Here is a 23,034-nt window from a genome sequence, read left to right as displayed (position 1 = left end):
AGACACAGGAATGGATTCATGGCCACCCCTTCAGATGGAGTCTCAGCATGACTTTCACTCCTCTCAAGAGCTGCCCAAAATGCATCAGAACCAAGTGCTCTTATGTTAAGTGTGTTTTCTGCTGCAGGCAGATGATTTCAGGTAGAGCAGTCCATTGCAGAAAACTACTGTGGAAAGTGAAGCTGTCTTTAATGATAAAGAAATTGAGTAGTTCTGTTGGTGCTACTCTCCAAAATGCTTCTACTTCCATTTTTAGATAACAGCTGCTGATTGAAAATCCAACTGCCAGAGCACAGTTCAAATACAGAGGATGTTCAATGCTGTTATTACAAGTTAAGATTTTTAAGAATTACTTCCTGAGTTAAAAGTCTGCCCTCATCAAATCTGAGGGCACACCACTAGTGTGTCTTCAAAGTAAAGCACCATCATTTTGTACTACTGAGTGTAAAAAATGTGAAGATTTTACAGAACAATAAAATCCTTTTGAATCACATATGATATAGATGAAAGTAAGTTTATTAAATCAGCATTTAAAAAAAATTACTGAATTTCAACTAATTGCAGGCATGGCACACATCTTCAGTCTCTGAAGGAGGCTGTCTCTTGCCTTGCAGAACATGACAAAGGTTTCAAAACTTACTGTTTGGATGAATTGAGGACCCAGCTCCACTGGTATATGCAGGTGAAAACTTGTACTTCAAGTACTTCATAAACAAAATTTCTTCAGCATTTTGTTATTTTATTTCAAGTAAAAAGATGTAGAAAGCAAAAAGAAATTTCATACTCTTTAGTTCTTCTGAGTTTTAATCTTCAAATTTTATAGATCTAGATGAATATTTGTCAATGTATATTTTTTTGTTGGCATTAGGCTGAAATCCAAGACCAATTCCTCTGTGTTGCTTCAAGTCCATTGCTTTATCAAACTGCATCTTCAGAGCCTGCTGTAACTTCTCCTCCCCTTCCTGGTTCAGAGCCATGTTTGGTTTGTTTGTAGTTGCTGAGGGATTTTGCATAGGCACAGAACCTTTTTTAAAACCACCCAACAGTCTAAAAAACTTCATTTGTTCCGCAGAACTTTTAAAAGTAGCTGTACTCCACTGTCCAAGCTCCTGTGTATCCTGTGAGGCAAAACAAAATTAACACTAAAATTAAGAAATACCAAGGGAGACAATTTCTGGCTGTGTACCATGAGGACACAGAAGGCTGACGGGACAGAGCTGGGAAGCTGTTACTCCATGGCCATCTCTCCAGGGAAGTGGTACCAGACTGACCTGAGTGCACCTTCACCAGCATTTCAGCCATGTCACCTGCAGCCAGGGCTTAATGCCTTGAGAATCTCCTTTCCCTCTGTCCTTAGGAGTCTTGGCTTTCTGCTCTCTCTTTACCCAGCTCCAAGAGCCAGACAGCATCTCTTATTCTAAGAAAACTGTCAGACTTAATCCTCTTTCACTGTCATTTTGTAGGGTTATCCTTTCATTCCCACTGCCTAGGGAGCTGCTGTTTTCAGCAGTGTTTTGTTAGTTGTGGACACTGTTCAATCTGGCTTTCAAGCTTTAAATAATATTTGCATTCTCATCCCACTAATTACAGCTAATATTGCAAGGGTGCAGAACCAGAGGGCCTCCCCTATCCCACAGGACCAAGTCTAGTTCTCTTAAAGCCTCTCCTCCCTTGCAGTTTGCTGTGTTCTTTGTATTTACTGTATCTGCATTTAACTGCACTCTCTGGACTACTTCACCCCTTCAGGATTTTTCTTCTCTCTGCAGATTCTGGCCCCTTTCTGGGGAAGCAATATCCAGCTAAAATGAGATTTCAGCTGTTTGTGGAAAACCCCAGATACACCATAGGATTTACAGAGTTCATGAACTTTTGGCTTACCTAAGAACAGGCTTCATTATTCAAGGGTGTGTGTGACTCCTGAGCTATAGCTCTGCAGTCACTTATAAATATTTTTGGCAGGATTTACTCAGAATTTTTTCTTTAAAACTGGGCATGATACTAAATGGCAGAATGTCTGATTATTAATTAAACTGACTAAGCTGGCTACATCAAAGGAAAAAAAAGTGAATTCAGTGGTATGTTTATGTCAGCCTGAAATCCTTCCAACAGAACAGTTGCAGCTTGCATGAAACAGTCATTCTCCAGCAGACAAACAGCATGACACACAGCATGCTACACAACTGCAGGCAAGCTACAGCAGGGTTAAAAAAAGGTTAAAAGAATGCAAGGCTGGAGTACATTCACTATCACAGGCCTGAGTACCTGGTATGAAAGAAAGAAACCCATAATCCTTCAGCCTTTTGACCTTGCAAGTTGCTGCACAAGCCCAGTCTGTGACACAGACACATGCACACATCCAGATACACACACAACACAAATAAATAAATGTAAGTCCTCCCTTTGCAATGGGAGACATCTGCACAGATGCAAATATAATTATGGCTTGTCAAAACTCTGTTTTTAAGTGAGCTGCTGGCAGGCACTACACACAGCTTCTGCTGAAGCATTTCCAGCTCACTTTGTGGAGCTGATGAATTAGTTTTCACAGCTTCTATTCTTCTGCACACTACTAAACAGAGACAGATCAGTGCCAAAGAGCTGAGATCTCCTGCCAAGGATGTCATTTTTCTCAATGACTCCAGAGACTATTAGACAGTTGCAGTTCCAGAGCAATGCAGACTCCCTCCCACTATGTTAGATCTACAGGAGTTGTCTCTGGCATTTGTTTGAGGCATATTCCAGCTTTCTAGGCATTCTGGCAGTCCTGCAAAACAACAGAAGCCTGAATTACTAGCAAAGCTTTCTCTCCACCTCAGTCTTCTCACCCCTGGCTAAACACTGCAGCAAACTTCCACGACCTTACTGTGAATCTGTCAGGAGCCAGGCTGAGTAGGATGCAGAAGGAAAGAATCAGGAAACATCTTCCAAAGAGGTGGAGGGAGGATGCAGAAGCCATGAGAGGACTGACTCTACACATTACACACGTGTTCACAATTGCCAGCCCCTCTACCTTTCCATGGGTGTCCCTGTGGCTGAATGTGTGCAAAGTCTTGCAGGTAAGAAATCAGATACACTTCAGTGACTGCTGCACCCATAGCCCAAAAATTACTTGTGTTTCACAGTAAATGCTTCTGTAGCAATTTTTGATGGCTCATTTTCCAGAGGAACCAGAGAAAATGTTGCTTTTGAGGACTGATGATGGGAATTAGGGCACTGTGCAATGGCAGGGAGTTCAGTGCTCAGCTCTCACTCTTGGCACTGTACCAGCTTGTTCTATAGCATGGCCTGAGATCTGCACTCAGAAGGAACACTGCTGTACATGAGCCACATACAAAAAAGAGCACAGTGGTTTTTACAGAACCTGCCCTGGGACACAGCATTTCCATCAGCTGAGGTCTGAACTCATACATCACCTGTCCCACTTTGGAACTGAAAGCCTTGGTTTTGCCAGATTCTCTGTCAATTTCTTCTTGCAGGGCCTGCCTCCTCACCTGGTGTGCAGAAAAATTACACATGCAGCATAAGACTCTGTGTCCAGTGTGTTAAATGACAATTCACAATGAAATAACACGAGAAAAACAAAACAATTAGTTATCTTCAGAATTTTGCAAGGATAATTAAAAGGTGCATGGGATCCTTTCACACACTCAACATGAGAACTGTAATTTTTCAGTGTCTGTTAAATGAGTTGTTCGCTTTATCAAGTAAGTCTCATTTTCTAACTGCCAACAGTGATGAAAGGCAAAGAAATGTATCTTTAACTTAGTAAGCTACTTAGTTCTGACACTGACTGTACATTTTGGACTTAACACACATGTAAAGCACATTTTAAGCACGGCTTTATTTAGGGAAATCCAGGCATAGATAAGCAACAAAGCAGGTTTTTTTGTATCAATTCCTATGCATATGTTAGTTGCTGACTTGCTTTAGATCTTACCCAGTTAGGACAAAGCATACCTTGTCTATGTTAATTTCATCACAGTTTCCTTTCTTTTCCTTCACAATAATTACACCATCTAGATGTTCCTGTAAAACAGGAAAAAGATTTATGATTATTTTTATCCATTCTGATTAATTAGAATTTACACAGCTCTTACCACAAAAGTAGTTAAAAAAGTAAGCAATCAGTAGTACCATTCAGGGGCAAGAAGAAATAATTGGCTCTAAGATAAAAATGCCAATTAAATCTGTGTATTCCTATGGAAAAAACCTCGCAGAGATTTTTTTCTTTTAATCAAGATAAATGATTTTTAGATTTACACATTAATAGGGACCTGCCAACAACACTGGCATGCACAGTGATGTTTGCAGGCAGACTAATTTCCAATTAAACCATTCTGTAAAAGCTTAAATTCATACTTAAGAAAGGCACAGAGACAGTGAAAGTTAAAAAAAATAGAAATTGGAGGTAAAATAACTAAAGGTCTCTCTGAAACAAATGAACACAAACTAATCAAGAGGCAGCTGCACTGTGCTCCCTTGTGGGTGCTGGTCCCAGGGGCACAGGGACAGGCAGGACTCACACAGGAGCTGTCCCCTGCAATGGCAGCCAGCAGCACATTATTCCACATTTGAGAGCAAGGAACAGGAGCTGATGGAAGAGACAGAGCAGCTCCAGAAGGAATGGATGTTCTGGATGGCAGGAGGGAAATCTGAGCAGATGCTGATCACATCTCCACAAGTGCAGCCCTTCTGCAACTTTTGCTCCCAGTGACTGCCACGCCTAAACCACTGCCCCAGCCTTCCTCTTCCAAATTTGCAACCAGGAGAAGCTTTTTGGGTACCCAGTACAACAGAGTAAGTAGCAATTCCAGGAGAGTGGTAAATGAGAGCCATAAGCTTGAGACCAGCCTGGAAAAAGTGGCCAAAGGGAAGATCTATTGATGCAGCTAACATAATAAACCAAGCATGAAACAGCCAGGGAAACGACAAGGAAAAGATTTGTAACATACTTCTGTCAGCAGAAGCTGCTGTTACTTTTTTGAGGCTTTAGTTATATTAAAAGCTATCAGTGATTTACCTCATTTTCCAAAGCTACCTTTTATACACTGCCTTCACACACACACAAGTACATGCACCATTAAAAATGCGAGAACACTGTCTGCAGGAAGGAGAGCTCGTGCTCTTGGAAGAAAAGAAGAAACCAAAAACAACCCCCAATTTACTTCTAGATGGCCTGGTACTGTCTTTTCAGATCTATTAAACAAGCAGGTAAACTGTCCTGACAGGACTCTGCAACAACTGCAGCTTATTTTTTTTCTTTTTAGCTGGAAGGAGGGAGCAGCCCCATCCCTGCTCATCCCCAGCACGCTGCAGACCTGCTGAGGGCTACTGAGTGGAAAAAACTACCCCGTGGAGTGTGCCAAGCTGCCTCCAACTTCATGGAAAAGGAGCACATCCACGTGTGGTAGGGTTATACTGTCTGCTGGCAAACAACATCAAAGCAGAAAACGGAGTCCTCATCCTCCTCACTGCCCAGCTGACTGCAAAGGCATCCCATGAGAAAAACACCAAGCACTGGTATTAAGTGGGTATCACTCCACACTGTCTTTAAAATTTGCTCTTTTACTTGCAGGGCAAGCCCAACAGAGGATTTTTCAAGGCACACAGAGCCTTGTGTGACATGCTGTAGATTAAAACACTTCATGACTGTGGCACAGTTAAATGCCAGACCACATTATCAGCCATTTATTAGTGCAGTGTCTTTTGGCCTGGCAGGAACTAGAAATCACTAGAACTGTCTAACCCAGAGCTCTCAATCTTCAGATGTTCTTTTGAGTAGTCTTTTTATTATTAAAGGAGCTGCCTATGGGAAAGAGGAACAAAACATGCATCACCCTACTCCCTTCTCCTCAACAGTCTGCAAGGTATTTGCTGTGGTTTCCATATTAACTGGTCATGAAAGTTTACATGTCATTGTAGAGCTTATCTTGCCTCTACACAATGTAAGCAGCTGCAAAATCCAAATAATGTCCAACAATCTCAAGAAGGCAATGCCAATTTAATTAGAAAATATACCTGGCAATAAAACCACCATGTCCTTTTGAAAGGTCAAAAGGAGAAATCCAACTTGAAAGCCCCAAACATCTGCTCACCTCATGACTGATAAGCATACACACTCCCCTCACAAACCCCTGTGAAGAAGCCCTGTATCTGGGTCTCCACATGAATCTAAATTCAATTATTAGCACTAGACACCAGGCAGCTGCCAGGTTTCCACAGAACTGGAGGAAACTGCATCTGAGTGCATGACAAAGCAAAGCACACCATGAAGAGAGCTTGAGAAGCTGCTCACATCATGGTCTGCTCCACCCTTAACATGCAAAAATCTTCAGTGATACCTTCTTAACTAGTGCTTGACATTTAAATAAGCCAAGCATTCAAAATTCTTGATAGAAAGCAACTGGACTGCAGCTTCCCATTACCTACAGAAATAAAAACAACCTCCTAGGAACTTGCAATGTGCTGGTTTCAAAGTTAAGTTTAAGCAGCTAAAAATACAGACAGATACCTACTGATTTTCTGAGCATTTCACAGTTTAATTCCCAATGATAACAGAATTGGGCATGCAGGTACTAACTTTTGGCATCCTTAGCTTTAAAACATAACTTTGATCAGATAAAGAAAAAAATGTCTGTATTTCAAATATTTCATCAGTTCCTCCCCATGTTCATTTTACCTCAGAAATGGCAAGTACTGCAAGACTCTGGGATGGGATTTCCTGACCAGTCAGTCAGGATAAAATCCCAGTTACCCTCAGTTACAATTCAGACAGTTCTTACATCTACTTATTCTTTTGCATAGATTTATTGTTTTAATTAAAACTGTGTGTTTAGGTCTTTAGTATTTTTCCATCAGAATTTATATTTCAATGCTCTTGGCCCAGTCTACACTTAGGATTCCTAGGATTTTTTCTGAAGTTTTGCTGGAATTAGCCAACAGGTTTTGGCCAACTTTCCCCTTTGTTTCTGATATTACATAATTCCAGCAGTGACAGCAGCAAAGCTTGAGGGAAGTCTAACAATGAGATTAACTCCTGCTGCCAGGGTTACCACCTGCTCAGGGTAAATGACATAGTATTTAACTCCTGCTTTATGAAGAGTGCTGCTAAGAGCAACTGAGCACTTATGACTGTACAAACCCACTCTTTTTTGGGCCAATACTTGCTGCTAGCTGTAATATTTATTTTCACAACAGAAACACTGTGTGATGACAGCAGCAGGCATCAGTGCTTCGCCAGGTGTCACAGCACCAGCCCAGCTGGGGTTTGATCCCTGCATGGGCCCTTCACTGAGGAGCTGGCTCAGAATGCCCTGTGAGCTGTGCCATGCTGAAATGGATCAGCTGGTCCTGCTCCCCCCCTCAGTGTCCCCTGCAGGCAGAGCAGCCTGCAGAGCAGGGAACTGCCCCAAAGGCTTTCAGCTCCTTAGCAGGAGGGGGCAAAGCTGCCCTCCTCTCCTCAACTTACCACTGACTCATTCCATTCTGATTCTGTCTTGATGGTTTTTGCAGCTGCTTTTGAACCTGGTTCTTCAGCTAAGTCCTGTGGTGGTCCTTTTTCCCTTTTTCTGTCACACAGGACAGGATTACTACTGCACAATGTCCCATCTACAGTGTCCCCTGTGACACACTGAGCTCGCTCCATTTTACTCTCTTTGTTCTTCTTACTGCTTCCCAGCAGTACTTTTTGGCTTTTAGAAGCACTGTATTTGTCTAAAGAAACTCCTGAGTATGTTGCTTCCTCCTCCTTTTTCTTAATCTTCTTCTTTTTCTTCTTACTGACTTCCTTATTATCCTTGAAATTCTTCCTGTGTTTCTTTCCAGACAGCTCTTCTTCCTCAAGCTCAACTTCTTGCTGTGCTGGGAGATGCTTATCAGGAATGCTGTGACTGCAGTTTGGCTTATCTTCACAGGTTGAGGAATAAATAGCTTTTTTTTTCTTTTTCTTCTTCCTCTCTTCGATATGCCCAAAGTTCTTAATTTTGTCCTCTTCCTCTCTGCTTGTCCATGTAAACTCCCAGGAATTATGTTTCTTCCTTTTTCTGAAGTCGTTTAATGCAGTGGGGCTACCAGGAATTCGATGCATGTTGCTCTCATTATGTGCCAGTGGCAAAAAGCAGTCTGACTTATCTTTCTTTTTATTTTTCTTCTTTCTCACACAGCTCTCCCCACCATCCTGGGCATTACCTGTGTTACAGTCTTCACGCATAAAAACTGCTTTTTGTGAAGTGTATTTGTGGGTGTTTTTACAGACTTTTGCATATTGCCTTTGTTCAGTGTCCTGGATGTCCTCTAATGAAAATTTGCTTTTCTTCTTTTTTTTCTTTGTTACCTCACCATCCAATTCCAAATCCAAAGCAGTATGCTTTCTCTTTTTTTTAGAAGAGAATTCATTTTTCTTAGTACCATCTGTGCAATGATTTGGAAGCTCCACGTCACTACTCTCATTATTCTCCAAGGAGAAATGACACTGGACTTTTTTTTTCTTCTTTTTGAATATTTTAATTTGTTCCTCTGGTTCTTCTTGAACTTGTAAATCCAGATGATCTTTTATATTTACAAAGCTTTCTAAATTATCTTCTCTGAATAATTCAGAGCCAACTTTCGGCTTCTTGTTTTTCTTAGTATTCTTTGAGTGAAATTTGTGTAAGCATTCATCTTTTAAATTCTCCTTTTTTCTTGTCTTAGTTTTTTCCTTGAGTTGGCCATTGTCCTTAGTTTTAATGACAGTTTTAACATCTTCCTCAATTTTAATGACAGTCTTCACCTTTTTCTTCTTCTGTACAGGCTCCTCCTGAATGTCTTTTCTCTTTTTCTTTATCATCATTCTAAAAAAGGATATGAAGGTGTTAGTGAACTGCTTCCAAATCTACTTTATTTTGAAACCATTCCTGATCTGCCATTGTCCCTGACACTCTTTCTAACCCCAGTCTGCTTTCCATGATGGGGAACCAGGACACACAGACACATACAGAAAATACTGTTTACTGGGGTCATTCTTTTTATCATGTTGTTCAGTGTACCTTGTTTTAGTTTCCAAGGCTCTATTTGTCTGTTTCCCAGCAGCAGACCATGAAGTTTTCACAGAAACACCTACCCTCCAAAAATCTTTCCTAAACAGCAAAACACATCAGTGTGTATACAGAAATGCAATTAGTTTTCCAGATACCTGTGACTTTTCACTTAACACTGAACTCACACTCAGCATTACACGACCCTTCCCAGGCACCTGCGTTATTACCTTAAATTTGCTCCTATCGGTGGTTTCTTATCCTTGCTCTCCGTTTCTTTTCTCAGGACACTTATGCCAACGAACTGATCACAACAGAGAAGCCTTTAGCACCCACTTGCCGAGAAACTCAATTATCCCCACTCGATTTATAACAATATCACTGCGGCTTATTTAGAATAATAACACTGAGGCTGTCAAACCCCGGAAAGAGCCGCAAGGCCAGCACAGCCCCCTCAGGCTGTCTGTCCGGGCCCACCGCGCCCACCCACCGCCGGCACCGGGGAGGCAGGGGGAGGCAGCCCGAGGCCCGCCGCGCTCCGGACCCCGGCACGGCACGGCACGGCACGGCACGCTCCCAGCCCCCCGCGCAGGGCTCCCGCGCTGCCTCCCCGGCGCCCTTCAGGCCGCCCCTGCCCGCTGCTCTCCCGCCCGCCCCACAGAGCGCCCAAACCCGCCCCGATCCCCACCGGCACCAGCGCCCCGGGCGGTTCTGCTCGTGGGCCTCACGGTGCTGTCACTGCCGTAATCTCCCGGCAGACGCCCTCTGTGTGTGTGGTGCCGCAGCCCGGCTGCTGCCAGCGCGGCGGGGCCTCGGAGCTGCCCTGGGCTCTGAGGCGAGCCTGTAACGGGCCGGGAACTGACCGGGGAAGGCAGAGAGGCGGATGTCAGTGCTTAACGAGGGTTAAATGAACACACAACATCTGTGCTCAGGCCCCTGGGCTTCTGCACTGCCCGAGAGCACTGAGGTTGCAAGGCTGAGAGAGCAGCGCTGCAGCTCTGCAGTTCCACAGCGTTATCTCCCTTCAGTACTTCACATGCCCAAAGCAGGCGTTTTGCACTAAAATGGCCATTTTCGGGTGGGAGTAGGGCTGGTTATTCTAAGCCATGGGTTTGGTGGTGCCATTAAACCCCACTGCGATGTGGAGCTGAACTGCTGGGCCAGGCTGTGCTGGTCTGCGCTGTGGGACCTGGGGCTGCTCCCAGCGGGTTCCTGGCCTTGGTCCTTCATTTGTCTCAGCCTGAGTCCCTCAGCAGTCCTTGAGGGTCATGTACAGCCTTTAGTTCATCAGCGTTTTTGTTTATTTTATTTTATTTTATTATTTTATTTTATTTTATTTTATTTTATTTTATTTTATTTTATTTTATTTATCTTATTTTTTAAGCGGAGACAGTAATACTTAACAATGTCTGTGGGATTTAATAGCTTTGAGAGGAATCCACTATGAAAAGTGGATTGTCTGCTAGTAAAAACAATGGTTAATTCAGTGCAAGCATGTACATTTTACTTATGTTGAAATATTTTGATTTATTATTTTGGTTTATTTTGGTACCTTTTTCCCAATAAATGTTCTTTTGTCAGTGAGAACCTTGCACTTGACTTAAAGCTCAAGAGAGCACTTGACAGGAGTGTCTAAAGTTCTTGCTTGTTTTAAAATGTTAGATTTCATGCTAAACAAATATTTATTGCATAGTAACTTTTCTTTTTTTTCAAACCTAAATACATACTTTTAAAAATAATATTGGTTTAAGAGGAAAATAAATATTTTTTTTAGGGTTTCCTGGTAAATGTTGTACTTTTTTACTTTTAGAGCATGAAGAGGAACAGCCTCAATTTTCAGATGTTCCTCAATCAAAACAAGATCCTGAATCAAAAGAAGAATCAGTGAGTACAGTTCAAGTAAACAGATCTTCATGGAGATGGATTGAAAATATTTTAAACAACTAAATGTGAAAATTAGGTACCTACAAGGTAGACTCATTCATAAAATGAAAACAAAACTATTATTTTTCAAACAGCTTATTTGAACCAACAATTGTAATATTCCAAATAATTGCTTGTATTTAAAGCAACTTGAGTAATGCTAACCAGAAAAGTTTATTTTCTTTAAAAGGTGAATGTCAGGACTTCTGAACAATGTGAAAGAGATATTTAAGCTTCTGAGTGGAAAATACCTATTCAGAAAATGCTACCAGCATGAATGATCAAATAATTACTATTTCTTACAATGGATAAAATTATTTTAAAATGGTGATATCTTACCATATTCTGTTAAAGGGAGTAATGTACCTTCTGTAAGGTTTGGATGATTTTACTGTGCTGGAAACTCCAGAAGTTTTTAAAGTGTAGTTATTTATATTATTATTTAAGTGCATTATTATTTAAGTGTAATTATTATATTTTCAAGTATTCAGAAAATACAAAAGTAATACAATATTTGAATTATAAATTATAGTTCCATAATTTTTAACTGACCTTATAATTTTTTTTCCTGTTGAATTGGTTTGTATATTTTTTGTCTAGTCTGTTGGGGTGTTTAGACAGGATATATTTCTTTTGAGCAGGTGCCTTTGGAAGCAGAAATTCCTGTGGAAGAGCTTTTTTCTCCTCCTGCAGACCAATATCTGCTATCTGCACTTGGGGAAACTCCCCCTGGAGAACCCCCTGATCCAAAAAAATGTAAGTCTGAGTATATTATCTTGAACCCTGCTGTGATTATTTGTCTTGCACATGGCCAGGATTTGTAATTTATTTAATTTACAGCATTAACAGCAACACCTTTGCTTGTGTGGAATTTGCATGGTCTGAAAACAGGGAGCCAGCTTGGCCACTTGGTCAATGGAAGAAAGACCAAATGATGCATTACAAACCAACAGCATTGACTAGCTAAGGTAGTTCTGTGCTCTTCTGAATAAGTGACTTTTTATTTAGGCACCTAAATCAGAAATGGCAGGCATTTCTTCCTCTGATTTAATAATGCAAAACTAGGATCAATAGCCTAAGTAGAGAATTGAATTTGAAAACTGCTGTCAAAATACTGTCTTTTCCCATCTGATTACAGACAAGAATGGAAGCAGGTCTGAAGTTTGGTTCTTCCACTTTTATCAATTCCTATAGTTTATAATAAATTTACCAAGCAGCAGTCTGTTTTTATTATGCATTTTAGCCCCTCATTTTGTCTTCTCTTTTATTAATTCTTGCTCATTAGGAATTCCTGGTGCAAGTCAGAAGCAATGTTACCCTTGGCTTTTATATAAATAGTGTCCTCCCAGTTATGAACATTTTCTGGCAGTATATGAACCAATTAAAGGTATAAAGCTGAGAATAAATTCAGTGTTTCAACTATGTTGCCAGAAGAGAACATTTGTATGATTTAATCTTTGCTGATCACACCAAAACCTGAATACTGCCTGCATGGGGAGAGGTGCCAACCCAGACAGCCCCTCTGAGAGGGGAAAGGTTGGATACATGGAGTCAGGTTAAAATCTCTGAAGGATCTGGCAAGTATGAAGCAATTATGACAAAGAAATCAAAGCACCACTAAAATATAACCTTTGGTTTTTCCTCTGTCTAGAAATTCGGTTTTATGACTAACTCTGATAGTGCAGATTGTAGAGGGCATGAGATACCAAAGTGGTCTAACTGCAGCAGCACTGAGTTCAGCACAGGCTAATTTCTTCCTGTCAGGGTAAATTAATTCACAGAGCTTTTCACTTCTGTGACTAAACTGCTTCTGGTGTCTGAGTTTCTTCACTTAAAACTGAATCTGACATCTCTGAGGCACACTGAGTTTGCAGTGTGGGTGCACATTTAGTTTGAAATTTACCCAAGTTTGTGTTGTGTTTGCTGAGCGGTGAAGACAGACCAGTGGCTGTCTGTGAAGGGAATGAATCTGCTTTGTCCAAGCTGTGATGGTATTGACAAAATGACTGGTACTGACTGTAAGATATCTAATGGTGGTGTTTTTGTGAAATCCAAGTGCTTAGCTGTTAGTGAAGGCTGTCCTGTTTTGCTCAGGTTCTACTCGAGAATACTTGGAGTTTTACATCTTCCCAGTGCTCTTACCAGGACTGGCTGCACTGCTGCAGGAAGCAGAGAAGGAGAAGTGTTTTGAGGTTAGTTTGTAGTTTTCATTTCAAATCATTGGCAGGAAGTTACAGCCTTTTATTTCACAGGCAGTATTTTTTAAATTTGGTCTTTTGCAAGAAAACCATCCACAATAATATGATATAACATATCAGGGGGGTTTTTTGGATCTTGTTTTAAATGTTATTTTCTCTAGTAATTCAGAACAGATTACATCTACATGGTCATTATCACAAACTCTAGCTCTCTACAAATCCTCCTTAAATATCCAATTGTATCTTGCCTAAAGAGTATTGTGTTTTAGAGGTGCAGGCTTCCTTTCACATTAATACATTTCACTCATTTGAGGGTGATGTACAGAACTTGAATTTTACTTTGTGACTCAATTATTTTTGCTGGTCTGGCACTGTAATAGAGATAAATTTTCTATTTTATGTTGTTTTTCTTGTAAATTCCATTTAACTGCAATACAGGGTATCGGACATGAATGAGCTTATAAAAACACAGATTTAAAAATAATTGTTTGCTACATTGTTTTTATAAATTTGTTTTTAGTGTACATCTAGAGAGACATTCCTCATTGTCTATAGAGAATGCTTAAAAACCCACTAGGACTGGTGCAAAACAAAGAAGAAATACATTCCTCATTGTATCACTGCAGCCTAGCAGAGCCCCAGCAATAGCTTAGGCACTGGGAGCTGGGGGGATTCCCATCATTTCTGCTGTTTGGATGGCAATTTGAATTTCAGATTGAAACCTGTACCTTTAATACCAGTTATTTCAAATTTTTCTCAGTCTTCACAAAATTTCTGTGTGTCTATAAACTGAGTATTTACAGGTGTGTATATGTATCTCTAAGCTGTGATGAATGCAGGTGAAATAGGAAAATGATTCATTTGTATGACATCTGTCTGTCATTCCTGCCATCACATTTACATTACCTAGCCAAGAACAGATTGAACATATATATTATTCATCACACTTTTAATAACATCTGTATTGATTCTTTTGGGGTTTTTTTGGAAGCATATATCCTTTAGGAGAAAGGCATATCCTACAAATGGTTTAAAATACAGTTTTGATAGATGTTAAGTACAAAGATATTTTAATAATATTGAAATTCCTAGAAATATTTCTGTTTCAAACTCAGAACAAATCTAAGGTTACTTTATCTGTTTTTAGTCTGAGAAATTTTGCAGATCTTCAGTGGTCTATATATTAGAAAGTGTGTGTGCTGAAAATGGATTTTATATAGATCTGTGTGCTGCTTTGTAGAAAACTACTAAAAGCAATTATTTTCTAATGTATAGAAACTTGATAAAAATGAGTTCAGCTTGTAGAAAACACACTTATGTGAAGAGATGCCCTGCTACTGGGGAGCCAAGCTCAGGAAAGCAAGCTGAGGTCAGGTGATAGTTTTCCACTGTGACCTCATTTCTTCCTCCTTTTGAACAATAACTAGGAAAACAATAGCTCTTTATGCTTGCTATATAATTGAATATTTATGTTCTTTTCCATTGCTGTCCAGGTGCTTGAACTTGCATATTCTGTTTCCTTTTCTGGCATAAATATGTGATTTTTAGTTATCCTTTAGTTTGGTAAGAAATGTGTTGTTCCATATGGATTTGGAGGGAAAAACCCCAATTGCTATAATTTGGATTAAAATGGCTAATGAAATAACTTGTACTGAATTTTAGGATCAAATGTAGAGTCCTTACAAACCCAAAGCAGGAACAGGGAGAAAAGATCTTGTGATAAACACATTGGAATACAGCTTCCAAAAATAAGAGGACAACAAAGATTTAAAAGATTCATGGAGTTCATGAGACAAGAGGACATGAAGAAGATTAATTGTAATGAAGCTAACAGAAATGATGAAGAATGAGAAAAGAATACTGGGTTTGAATTCTGGCTAGACATGGGTCACTAAAGCCTGTAAAGGGCAGTGGTACACAATAAACCAGTGGAAGATAAATGGAAGAAGCTCTGGGAGGAAGGGAGGAATACTCAGACTGACTGCAATCAATGGTGAATGAGCCTGGGAGAAGAGAGGGGGAATGGTGAGAGAGGATGAAGAGTGGGATTTTGATGAGAGGGGCTAAAGGTTTTCATGTTTTGAAAGGAAATTAAGATGAATGAGAAGAGAAGGAAAAGTTAAATTGGAGAGCTTTTGAGCAATTGAAATTGTGTTAAGGAAATCAGATCCTGGGGCCAACAGGGGAATTCAAAGAGACCAGAGAAGGTGCATCCATGTCTGGAGAGGAAGAATTGTACAATCACATGGGGAAGTCAAGAAAGGGAAATGGTTTTGTTGGAAGCAGGATTTGTGTAGGAAAGATCTTTTTGAAAGGTGATAAAGAAACATAACAATTTAAATAGGCTTTCTTGCATTATGTGATGCATACAAAAAATCCAAAAAGCTAAAGCCTAGAAAAACCACCAGCTGCTAGATGTGTGTGCAGACTTCAAACTGACATCAATATGAGAACAGTCTGCAGAAGCTTCATTTTTAAATTAGAGATCAAAGAAACCTATTAGGTCGCCCAGTGTATTCTCTCACTGATTTTTCTTTCCTACCATAAGTTCTCCTGTGTTTTATCCCATCTGCTGTCAAATGCCTACAGGGGAAAGACTATTTTCTTAAATCTTTCCTTCCATGAGGACGGACTAATGCATTCATTTTTCAGCATTAAACTGAACAATGTATAAATGTTTTTATTAGAATAACTCTGACTTTTCTTTCTAGTTAGCGATCACATAAGGAGGAAGCTGTATCAGGCCCTGTAATGGGATATATTTAAAATTATGATGGATCAGGGAAAGGGAATGGAAAAAGGTTTCCTAATGACTTTGCCATCTTCTGATCACCAGTATATTTTCATTATTATTACCAAGCACATCATATTTAAACTGAAAAATGGAAAATGAATTCTGAATATAAACAGTTTATAAACACATCTGCAGGTTAACAATGCACATTGTACAGATATTTCCTGTTTTTTATCCGGATTCATGCAGCATAGGAGGAATGTGTCAAAGGCAGGTCAATTTATGTAATTTTTTCCCTTTATAAATGTTGACTGCTGTGCAACTAATGATTTAATTCACTAGCAAAATAAACTGTTTCCTGGCAAAGAAAATAAAATAAAAAATATTCAGCTTGATTGAATTCCTCTCTGCTAAGTTCACTGCCTCTAACAAGGATAAAACAAGATGAATTTGATTCCTTTGGTGATGGCTGTTTTGAGAACCCTGTTCTGATCATTTTTTCCCATTGCAAAGGAAAAGCAATTTACTTAAAACAGATTAAATTACAACTGCTAGATTAAATTGAATTTTGTTGTCAAAGTGTAGAATTTATTCTCTGAAACAATTCCCTAAGTAATGGGACCCATTTTCATCCTGTGATTGAGAATGTACAGTCACAATCAGACTCTGCTGTTTGCTCGCAGATTCTGTGCAAGTCAGGATTTGTCCATTTAACATTTGAAGTGACTCATAGAAAGCTCTGCAGTGAAGCTATTGGTCTCTTAAAGTTTAGGTGTTGGGCTTCTTGGAACAGCATTTGGTATCAGCCTAAGTGTGAAAATTGCTTGAGGAGCTGTGTTTCTTCCCAGCCAAGCACTTAATGGAGCCCTACCTGAAGCCCAAAGCTTTGGTTTTCACAAAACAGATAATAAAGGTATGTGTGGCTCAGGATTAATAATTGTTTTATGATGATCTCATCTTCTTCTGCTTTTTTTTTTTTTTTTCCCCTGTTGGAGTCAGACTATATTTCTACCAAGGGTAAGATTCTCTTAGAAAATGAAAAGCTTTCCTGGGTATGCTGTAGGAGTGCCCTGCAGTCCAGCACTAAACTTCACACTTGTCATCCCCAGCTATGTGACTGCCCTGTGTTCTTCCCTGGGCAGTCAGCACCTCACACGATGTTCCTCTTCCACTTCACCTGTGGCTGACCCCAAAATTATGACATATACCATGGACTGAAAGAATTATACTACGTAGAACATTTTTCCTGCCTCTCTGTTCACATCTGAGGATAATGCATAGAATAAAGTAATTTTTCAATTTTCATGTTCATTGTATTTTCCTTAGCAAGTGGTAATAGTATCTTAACTTCTTACATTTTAATCAAGACTTCAGCCTCTTTTGTGACATTAAGCAGTTTCACAAAAGCTTTTGGCCAGTGTGAATTGTTTTCCTAAGAAGCAATTATTACAGCTGAACCTCCTGTTGGACAGGGCAAGTGTTGGGATGGGAGCTCAGCTTGCTTTTTTAGCAGTGGCTGCTATTGTGATGAAGCACTTGGTGCCCTGCCCTGGGGCTGCAGGGCTCGATGTCTTTTAGGGTTCACTGTGACTGTGTGCATCCATCTCATGTCAGAGGGGCTCTGAAGATACTGATCAAGCTCTTCTGTTATTCCATACAGAATTCCATGTTCTGTTCTGCACATTATGGTAACTGTGGTTTGTGGTAAGCAGCATGAGCACCTGTATCATTTATACATTCAATCTGTCAAGATGGAATGTCAGAGGAAATGCTTTTAAAAAAAAAGGATTTCCTGATCCATTCTGGCTTTATCAAATGCTGGCTCTGAATGGCTGCCTGTGGTACTGGCTGCACGAGTCTGAAGGACAACCTGCTGCAAAACATTTTGCAAAATTCTCTTTGTTGGTTAAGATTGAGAACTGGGAGCAAAGGGCACAAGTGTTTTGCTGTGAAGCTCCAGGTTTTGAACTTTTTACCTGGTTCTCTGTAATGTCAATGGTTTGTGTGGCTGTGGACAGACAAAAGCCTTCCTTTGGTTCTGCCCTCATTTCCTGACCACTCAGCAGATGATTTGGTCAGAGCAGCCACACAATACTCTGCCTGTGGGTATTCACAGCATCTTCAAGCTGGTTCCATGCAAGAAGAAACAATATCCACTCAATGTTCCCTCTGTCTTTTGGAAGAAATGAAGTATTTTGAATATGATGACAGAACTTTAAACAAAATGGCAAAGAATTTACAACATATTTTCATGTATGAATGAGTTCTGTTAATTTTTTCACAATGACATTGCTGCTTAGAGCACCATTCAGAGATCTTTGTTCTAGATATACTGCAGTAAACATCAAGATAATATATGTAGAATTTTCTCACTCATAGTTTGTCTTAAAATCATTCTACAAAATTTCTAAAGTTTTGGCTGAGCTGCTGACTGTTGGCAGTAGCAATAAAGAGTAGACAGAGTAATGTACTGTATATTTTATTTAATAAAAAACAGTAAATTTATTTTAAACATCTGACCAATCCAAGGATAATAAATAATTTGAAACTGTCTTCTGTCTTTAGGAAAAAAGAACCAAATTTATTCCCTCTGATTTTCTAACTGAGTGGTTATACAAGTAAGTTAATCATATTTTTTGCTACTAAGTATGTTCAGTGATTCCAAGGCACTAATTTGCAAATTGAATAGCTGAAATTTAAATTAATATGAGTTGTTTTCCTTTTTCTTTAGCAAGAATCCAAAGAGGAAAGATGAGTCATTCACAGAACTGTTTTCCATTCCTTTTGTTAAGGACTGGCTAAAGGACCAGTAAGTTATTGCAGTACTCAGAATAATTTTTTCTCCTTTTATTCTTTTGCCTTTTCTATCCCAAAAAAGTAATAGAGCCTCAATATGTTGCAGTTGTGCCCTCAAAAATGCCCTTTACTGTGTGCAACAAAGAACTATGTGATAGTTTCTAACTGGCCAGTGTATTACTGACAAGGTATTTTGTACCAGAGTTGTTCACAGATAAATTAATTTTGAATTCCTAAACATTTTAATTGTAGAATGAAGGACATTTGAATAGTCTGGTAGTATTATGAACATCTTTATACTAAGGAGTAAAACAATTCTTTCAGTGCTGCTTTCTCCTGTGGAAATCTGTGAGAGTCTAGTCAAGAAATTCTTCTCTTACTGTGAGCAGCTGCTTTTGAAATACCTGTAACAATCCCTGGCATCAGGATGCATTTCTACAGACATTTATGACTTTGAGAAATCAGCACTTGTTTTTGGCAGCCTCAATCATATATTCCTTGTTATTTTCTTAGAACCAAACAGCACAACAGTTTTGAAAGAAATGCTACTGTCCTTGAGACTGCATTTACTTTAAAATATAGCTGCTGTGTGAGAAAAGCAAAGGATTAGTCCACAGTGAGAGAATAAGAAACTAACAGAGGTCGGATTTTAAAGAAAATTTTCAATGTGAAAACTTAACTGGAATCTGGATTGGTAATTGGTGAAAACAGATTAATATTTTTGTAGATACATTTACTTTGTTATGTGATGTAAGTGGAAATTGAACTTTGAATTCTTGACCTGTGACACTTGGAACCTTGAGACACCAATGGAGCAAGAGGAAAGCTCCTCATCACAGGTCTTTGTGGATAAGCAGGCAATTGTGTCAAAAGGGTTAACTTTGACTCCCTGAGAGGTGGTCAGAGCTATGTAGGACATTTCTGAGTACAAGACCCCTTTGGAGAATGACCCATTTCATCTCAACTCTGTTACCTGCAGCCATCGCGCTGTGCTGGCCCTGCTGTTCAAACCTGCCTCTGCTGGGACACATCTGCTTCATTTGTCAAACACAGTCCTTGCCAACAAGGTGCCCATTTAAGGCTGTGCTTTGTAAAGTGAACGTGAGCTGCAGCCTGGTTGTTGTACCCATTTCTTAAGCACACAGAGAGCCCTTGGCCGTTTTGGTACCGCGGGTTTGTGAGGATGGATGTGTGTACCAAAGATAAAATCTTTGAGATCACAGTTTTACAAACATTTCTCTTGGAAGTAAAGTTGAACAAAATGTTCTCTGTTCTCTCCTGTACCTCACCCCACCCTGCTATTAGGCACCCTAATACCACCTTGTCTGTTTGGTAGGGTGCTGGATTATTCTGATCAGGGCCCTGCTCTGAGTTTGGAATCTCTCTGCCAGAATGTGTGAGGAGGGTTTGTACAGCTATTGAAAACAGATAATTTCTCCAGTCTGCTTCACCTTGGAGAGTGGCAAACCTGTGTATTGGCACAAACAAAGGATTAAAACGAAGGGCTCAGGGCAAGGTGAATTGAACAAATGAGCTGCTAAGACAGAGAGGTGGTGGCAGGAACTGCTTAAGTCAGCTTTGCCAACAAGAGAAATACACAGTGGAATCACAGCCTGGATGACTCATAGCTTCTGTTAGTGGTGGTGCTCCTAAATAACGGAGTGACAGCTCCACAAGGACACTGGAGTGTCAGAGTCCTACTTAAGTTGATACACTTCATCTTAAATCCTCTAAACAAGTAGGCCCTTAAAATAATAATTATTAAAATTATTATTAAATAACTACTTTTAGTGATCTTATCCTAAAATTACAGATTTAAAAAAATGCTGCTTCTGAAGTAAATATTATTGGAGCAAAATGAAAGGCTGCAATATTAAATAAGAATAAAAAAAGAGAATTTATTATTATGTCCTGGATATGTCATAAATAGTTTATTGTTATATCCTTCCAGCTATCACACTTAAAATGTAATTGATTCTGTGCTTTTTTTGTCATTTCCATTTCTATTTTTAAAGGCATTTTAATTTTTTTAAACAGGATTAAGAATATATGAGACAATATACTAAAAAGTGCTAGTCAAATTTTGATAGGAATCATCCTTATCCCAACAGTTTAGATAGGTTTATCAGTGCCAAGCAGTCTTAATCCTTAAAAAAACCACCAAAACAAAAAACCCCCAGAGGACTATTGTTTTTGTTCTATCTGGGATCCAGCTTTTTTTAATATATTCCATACTTGAATATGACTTTTTTGGCTCTCCTCCAGTGCCTCCAGTTCCTTCTTTGAAGCTCAATTTAATTTTTTTAAAGAATAGTCAAAGCCACAGTCTTATGAGCTTCACTTTCTGTGCAATGCATTTCTAAATGAGATCTTGCAGCCTACTTTTCCCTAATAAGGAGACCTAAATGCTGCATCAGTTTTCAGAATTTTAAAGGCAAACCTTGTACCTTTAAAACCTAGATGTTGTAGGTGAAGGAGCTTGTAAAATTTGAATTTGTTTCCAGCTTTAGTGTAACAATAGCTGTGACATCTTAGTATAGGTACCTTGTTTTGCACTGAGTTCTGCATGTTACCAGTAGTGCTGACAAAATATTCCATCCCTTGGGAACCTTCAATTCCCCAAGCAGATTTCTAAAGCAATAGAAGGAGCAGCTTCAGTGCTGACTGGTAATCTCCATATCACATGCCAGACATTTCTGTTGCCTTAAAGGACAGCTGCACCTTTCAGGGGGCAGGAAAGTGGATTTGAACACAAAAGCAGCACACGTTTGTTGGGCACTTGCTGGGGTACAAAGTGATGTGCCTGTTCCTCCATTCGAGGCTGCTGAAAGAACCAAGTGAAGAAACAGAATTAGAGCCTGGAATGTTTTGTAATCCCATAAATATGCTAATAAGCACCACAGTTGCCTTTTGTCAGCATTTTCCAGTGGTGTTTCTGGTTGAACAGCACTGAAGCTCGGTTGCAAGTAACCAAGCTCTGTGTACTGAATCAGGGAAAGTCAGTGAGCTTTGATTATGCTCTGATCCCTCTGAAATTTTACATTTCTGAGTAGCATGGCAGCATCATTTCCCAACCTTCTTTATCATATTAATGAAAGAAATATGAAGAAACCAATAAAACACTGTTCCCTTGCTCTGAAAAACAGTGTTATTAAAAAGCCTGTCATGTAAATTTAATAATTTGATAGCATTGTTCAACATAACCCTGGACCTTACATCCAATGAGAGAGAGTGGTGTATAGTGTATGCACCTATGTTAGGAACAAGCATTTCCTGGCTTTTGATGTTCAGATAAAAAATAATTCACAAGATTTTTTAAAATCTGCATTTTCATCTTTTTTATTAGAGATATTTACTTGCTACCTAGTTCAGAAGGACACATTTTCTGGTTTAATCTATCTGTGTGTACCAAAACAAGTGTACAGACACAGAGAAAATAACTTTATCATGGCTTTACTGAAGGGGGCAGCTAAGATATAAACAATGACTAAATTTGGAGTCGTGGCTTTTTGCCAAAGCTCTGTATACGCATATATATATATCTATATACATTGATTATTTTTTTCTCCCTCCCCCAGATATTTTAATTGGGTGAAGTCTGCTGGTCTCAGCTGCCTTTACAGTTGACTTCATTGTCAGCTCTCAGATGGCCAATAGGGGTAATTTTGCACGGGTGACTGATTTTTTTTCTTTCCATAATATGGCCAGTTTCCACAGGCTGTGCTTTCTGCACACTGCTATATTTCATTGGTTTGTGTCTAATCCAGCCATGTTTGGAGTATGCTTTGTTTGCCTTATATGTTCTTTAATTTTCTTTAATAATTTGAGCTTTAAATAGCATTTTATTGTAATAACAGGAAGTCCACAAATACATCTCTGTGGATGTTATTCTGTGTGTTTCCAAGTAAAAATTGCCATTCAAGTAATGTGGCAGAATTCAGGTTAACAAAGGAGAAATTTTTTTACTTAAAAACTATGTGTTGAAAGACTGCAGAAATATTCTGTGTAAAATATTTATATTTTGTAATGGTGCTTTATGGGGTTGAAGGTGTTATGGGTGTAATATCTGATGCATTAAAAACATTTTAATTTATGTAAAGGTTGTCAAAATGGCAATGAGAAAACTGAAAACTTATTAGTGCTTTGTAACATCTTCCTAATGTTGCTGTTGGAGCACTAAGGGGAGTTTTTCATGTTTTCAGCATACAGAGTCTGACCTAAAGTACACAAACATAGATGGGAATTTTCCCACTGACATGAGTGGCCTTTGGAACAGGTCCATGTTTGGTTTCCTTCAGTCCAGGCCCACAGACACTCTCACACACTACATAAACATTGGTCCTACCAGAGAGAAAGCTGAGGCAATGCTTTG

The 23,034-nt window shown here is 39.3% G+C and overlaps 2 protein-coding genes across 5 annotated transcripts in view; one reads left to right on the top strand and one right to left on the bottom strand.

Annotated features, from left to right (window-relative positions):
* Nucleotides 1-493: 493 nt before the first annotated feature.
* KNOP1 (lysine rich nucleolar protein 1) lies at nt 494-9,866 on the bottom strand. Of its 4 annotated transcripts, none has more exons than XM_039731654.1 (5): nt 9,700-9,866; nt 7,469-8,828; nt 3,958-4,026; nt 3,414-3,491; nt 494-1,118 (listed from the first exon to the last, which is right to left on the bottom strand). In XM_039731654.1, the coding sequence occupies exons 2-5, from the start codon at nt 8,825-8,827 to the stop codon at nt 804-806; spliced, it is 1,821 nt and encodes a 606-aa protein (XP_039587588.1). In that variant the 5' UTR covers nt 8,828; nt 9,700-9,866; the 3' UTR covers nt 494-803. The 4 variants fall into 4 exon arrangements, with proteins under 4 accessions (XP_039587588.1, XP_039587590.1, XP_039587587.1 ...); XM_039731656.1 differs by lacking the exon at nt 9,700-9,866 and adding an exon at nt 9,242-9,563 and having other exon boundaries at nt 3,362-3,491; XM_039731653.1 differs by lacking the exon at nt 9,700-9,866 and adding an exon at nt 9,242-9,562.
* Nucleotides 8,841-23,034, top strand: part of IQCK (IQ motif containing K) — a 40,342-nt gene continuing 26,148 nt past the window's right edge. The window contains exons 1-8 of the mRNA XM_039731867.1: nt 8,841-8,848; nt 9,442-9,896; nt 9,979-10,089; nt 10,822-10,895; nt 11,576-11,690; nt 13,029-13,126; nt 18,432-18,484; nt 18,598-18,675. Coding sequence (XP_039587801.1) covers nt 8,841-8,848; nt 9,442-9,896; nt 9,979-10,089; nt 10,822-10,895; nt 11,576-11,690; nt 13,029-13,126; nt 18,432-18,484; nt 18,598-18,675 — 992 coding nt within the window. The remainder of the gene's footprint in view (nt 8,849-9,441; nt 9,897-9,978; nt 10,090-10,821; nt 10,896-11,575; nt 11,691-13,028; nt 13,127-18,431; nt 18,485-18,597; nt 18,676-23,034) is intronic.

This window comes from Passer montanus, unplaced genomic scaffold (assembly GCF_014805655.1).
Source record: "Passer montanus isolate IOZ18808 unplaced genomic scaffold, ASM1480565v1 scaffold8, whole genome shotgun sequence".
Lineage (NCBI taxonomy): Eukaryota > Metazoa > Chordata > Aves > Passeriformes > Passeridae > Passer > Passer montanus.
The sequence above is the reverse complement of the archived record's forward strand: the minus strand, read 5'-3'. Positions and strand labels throughout refer to the sequence as shown.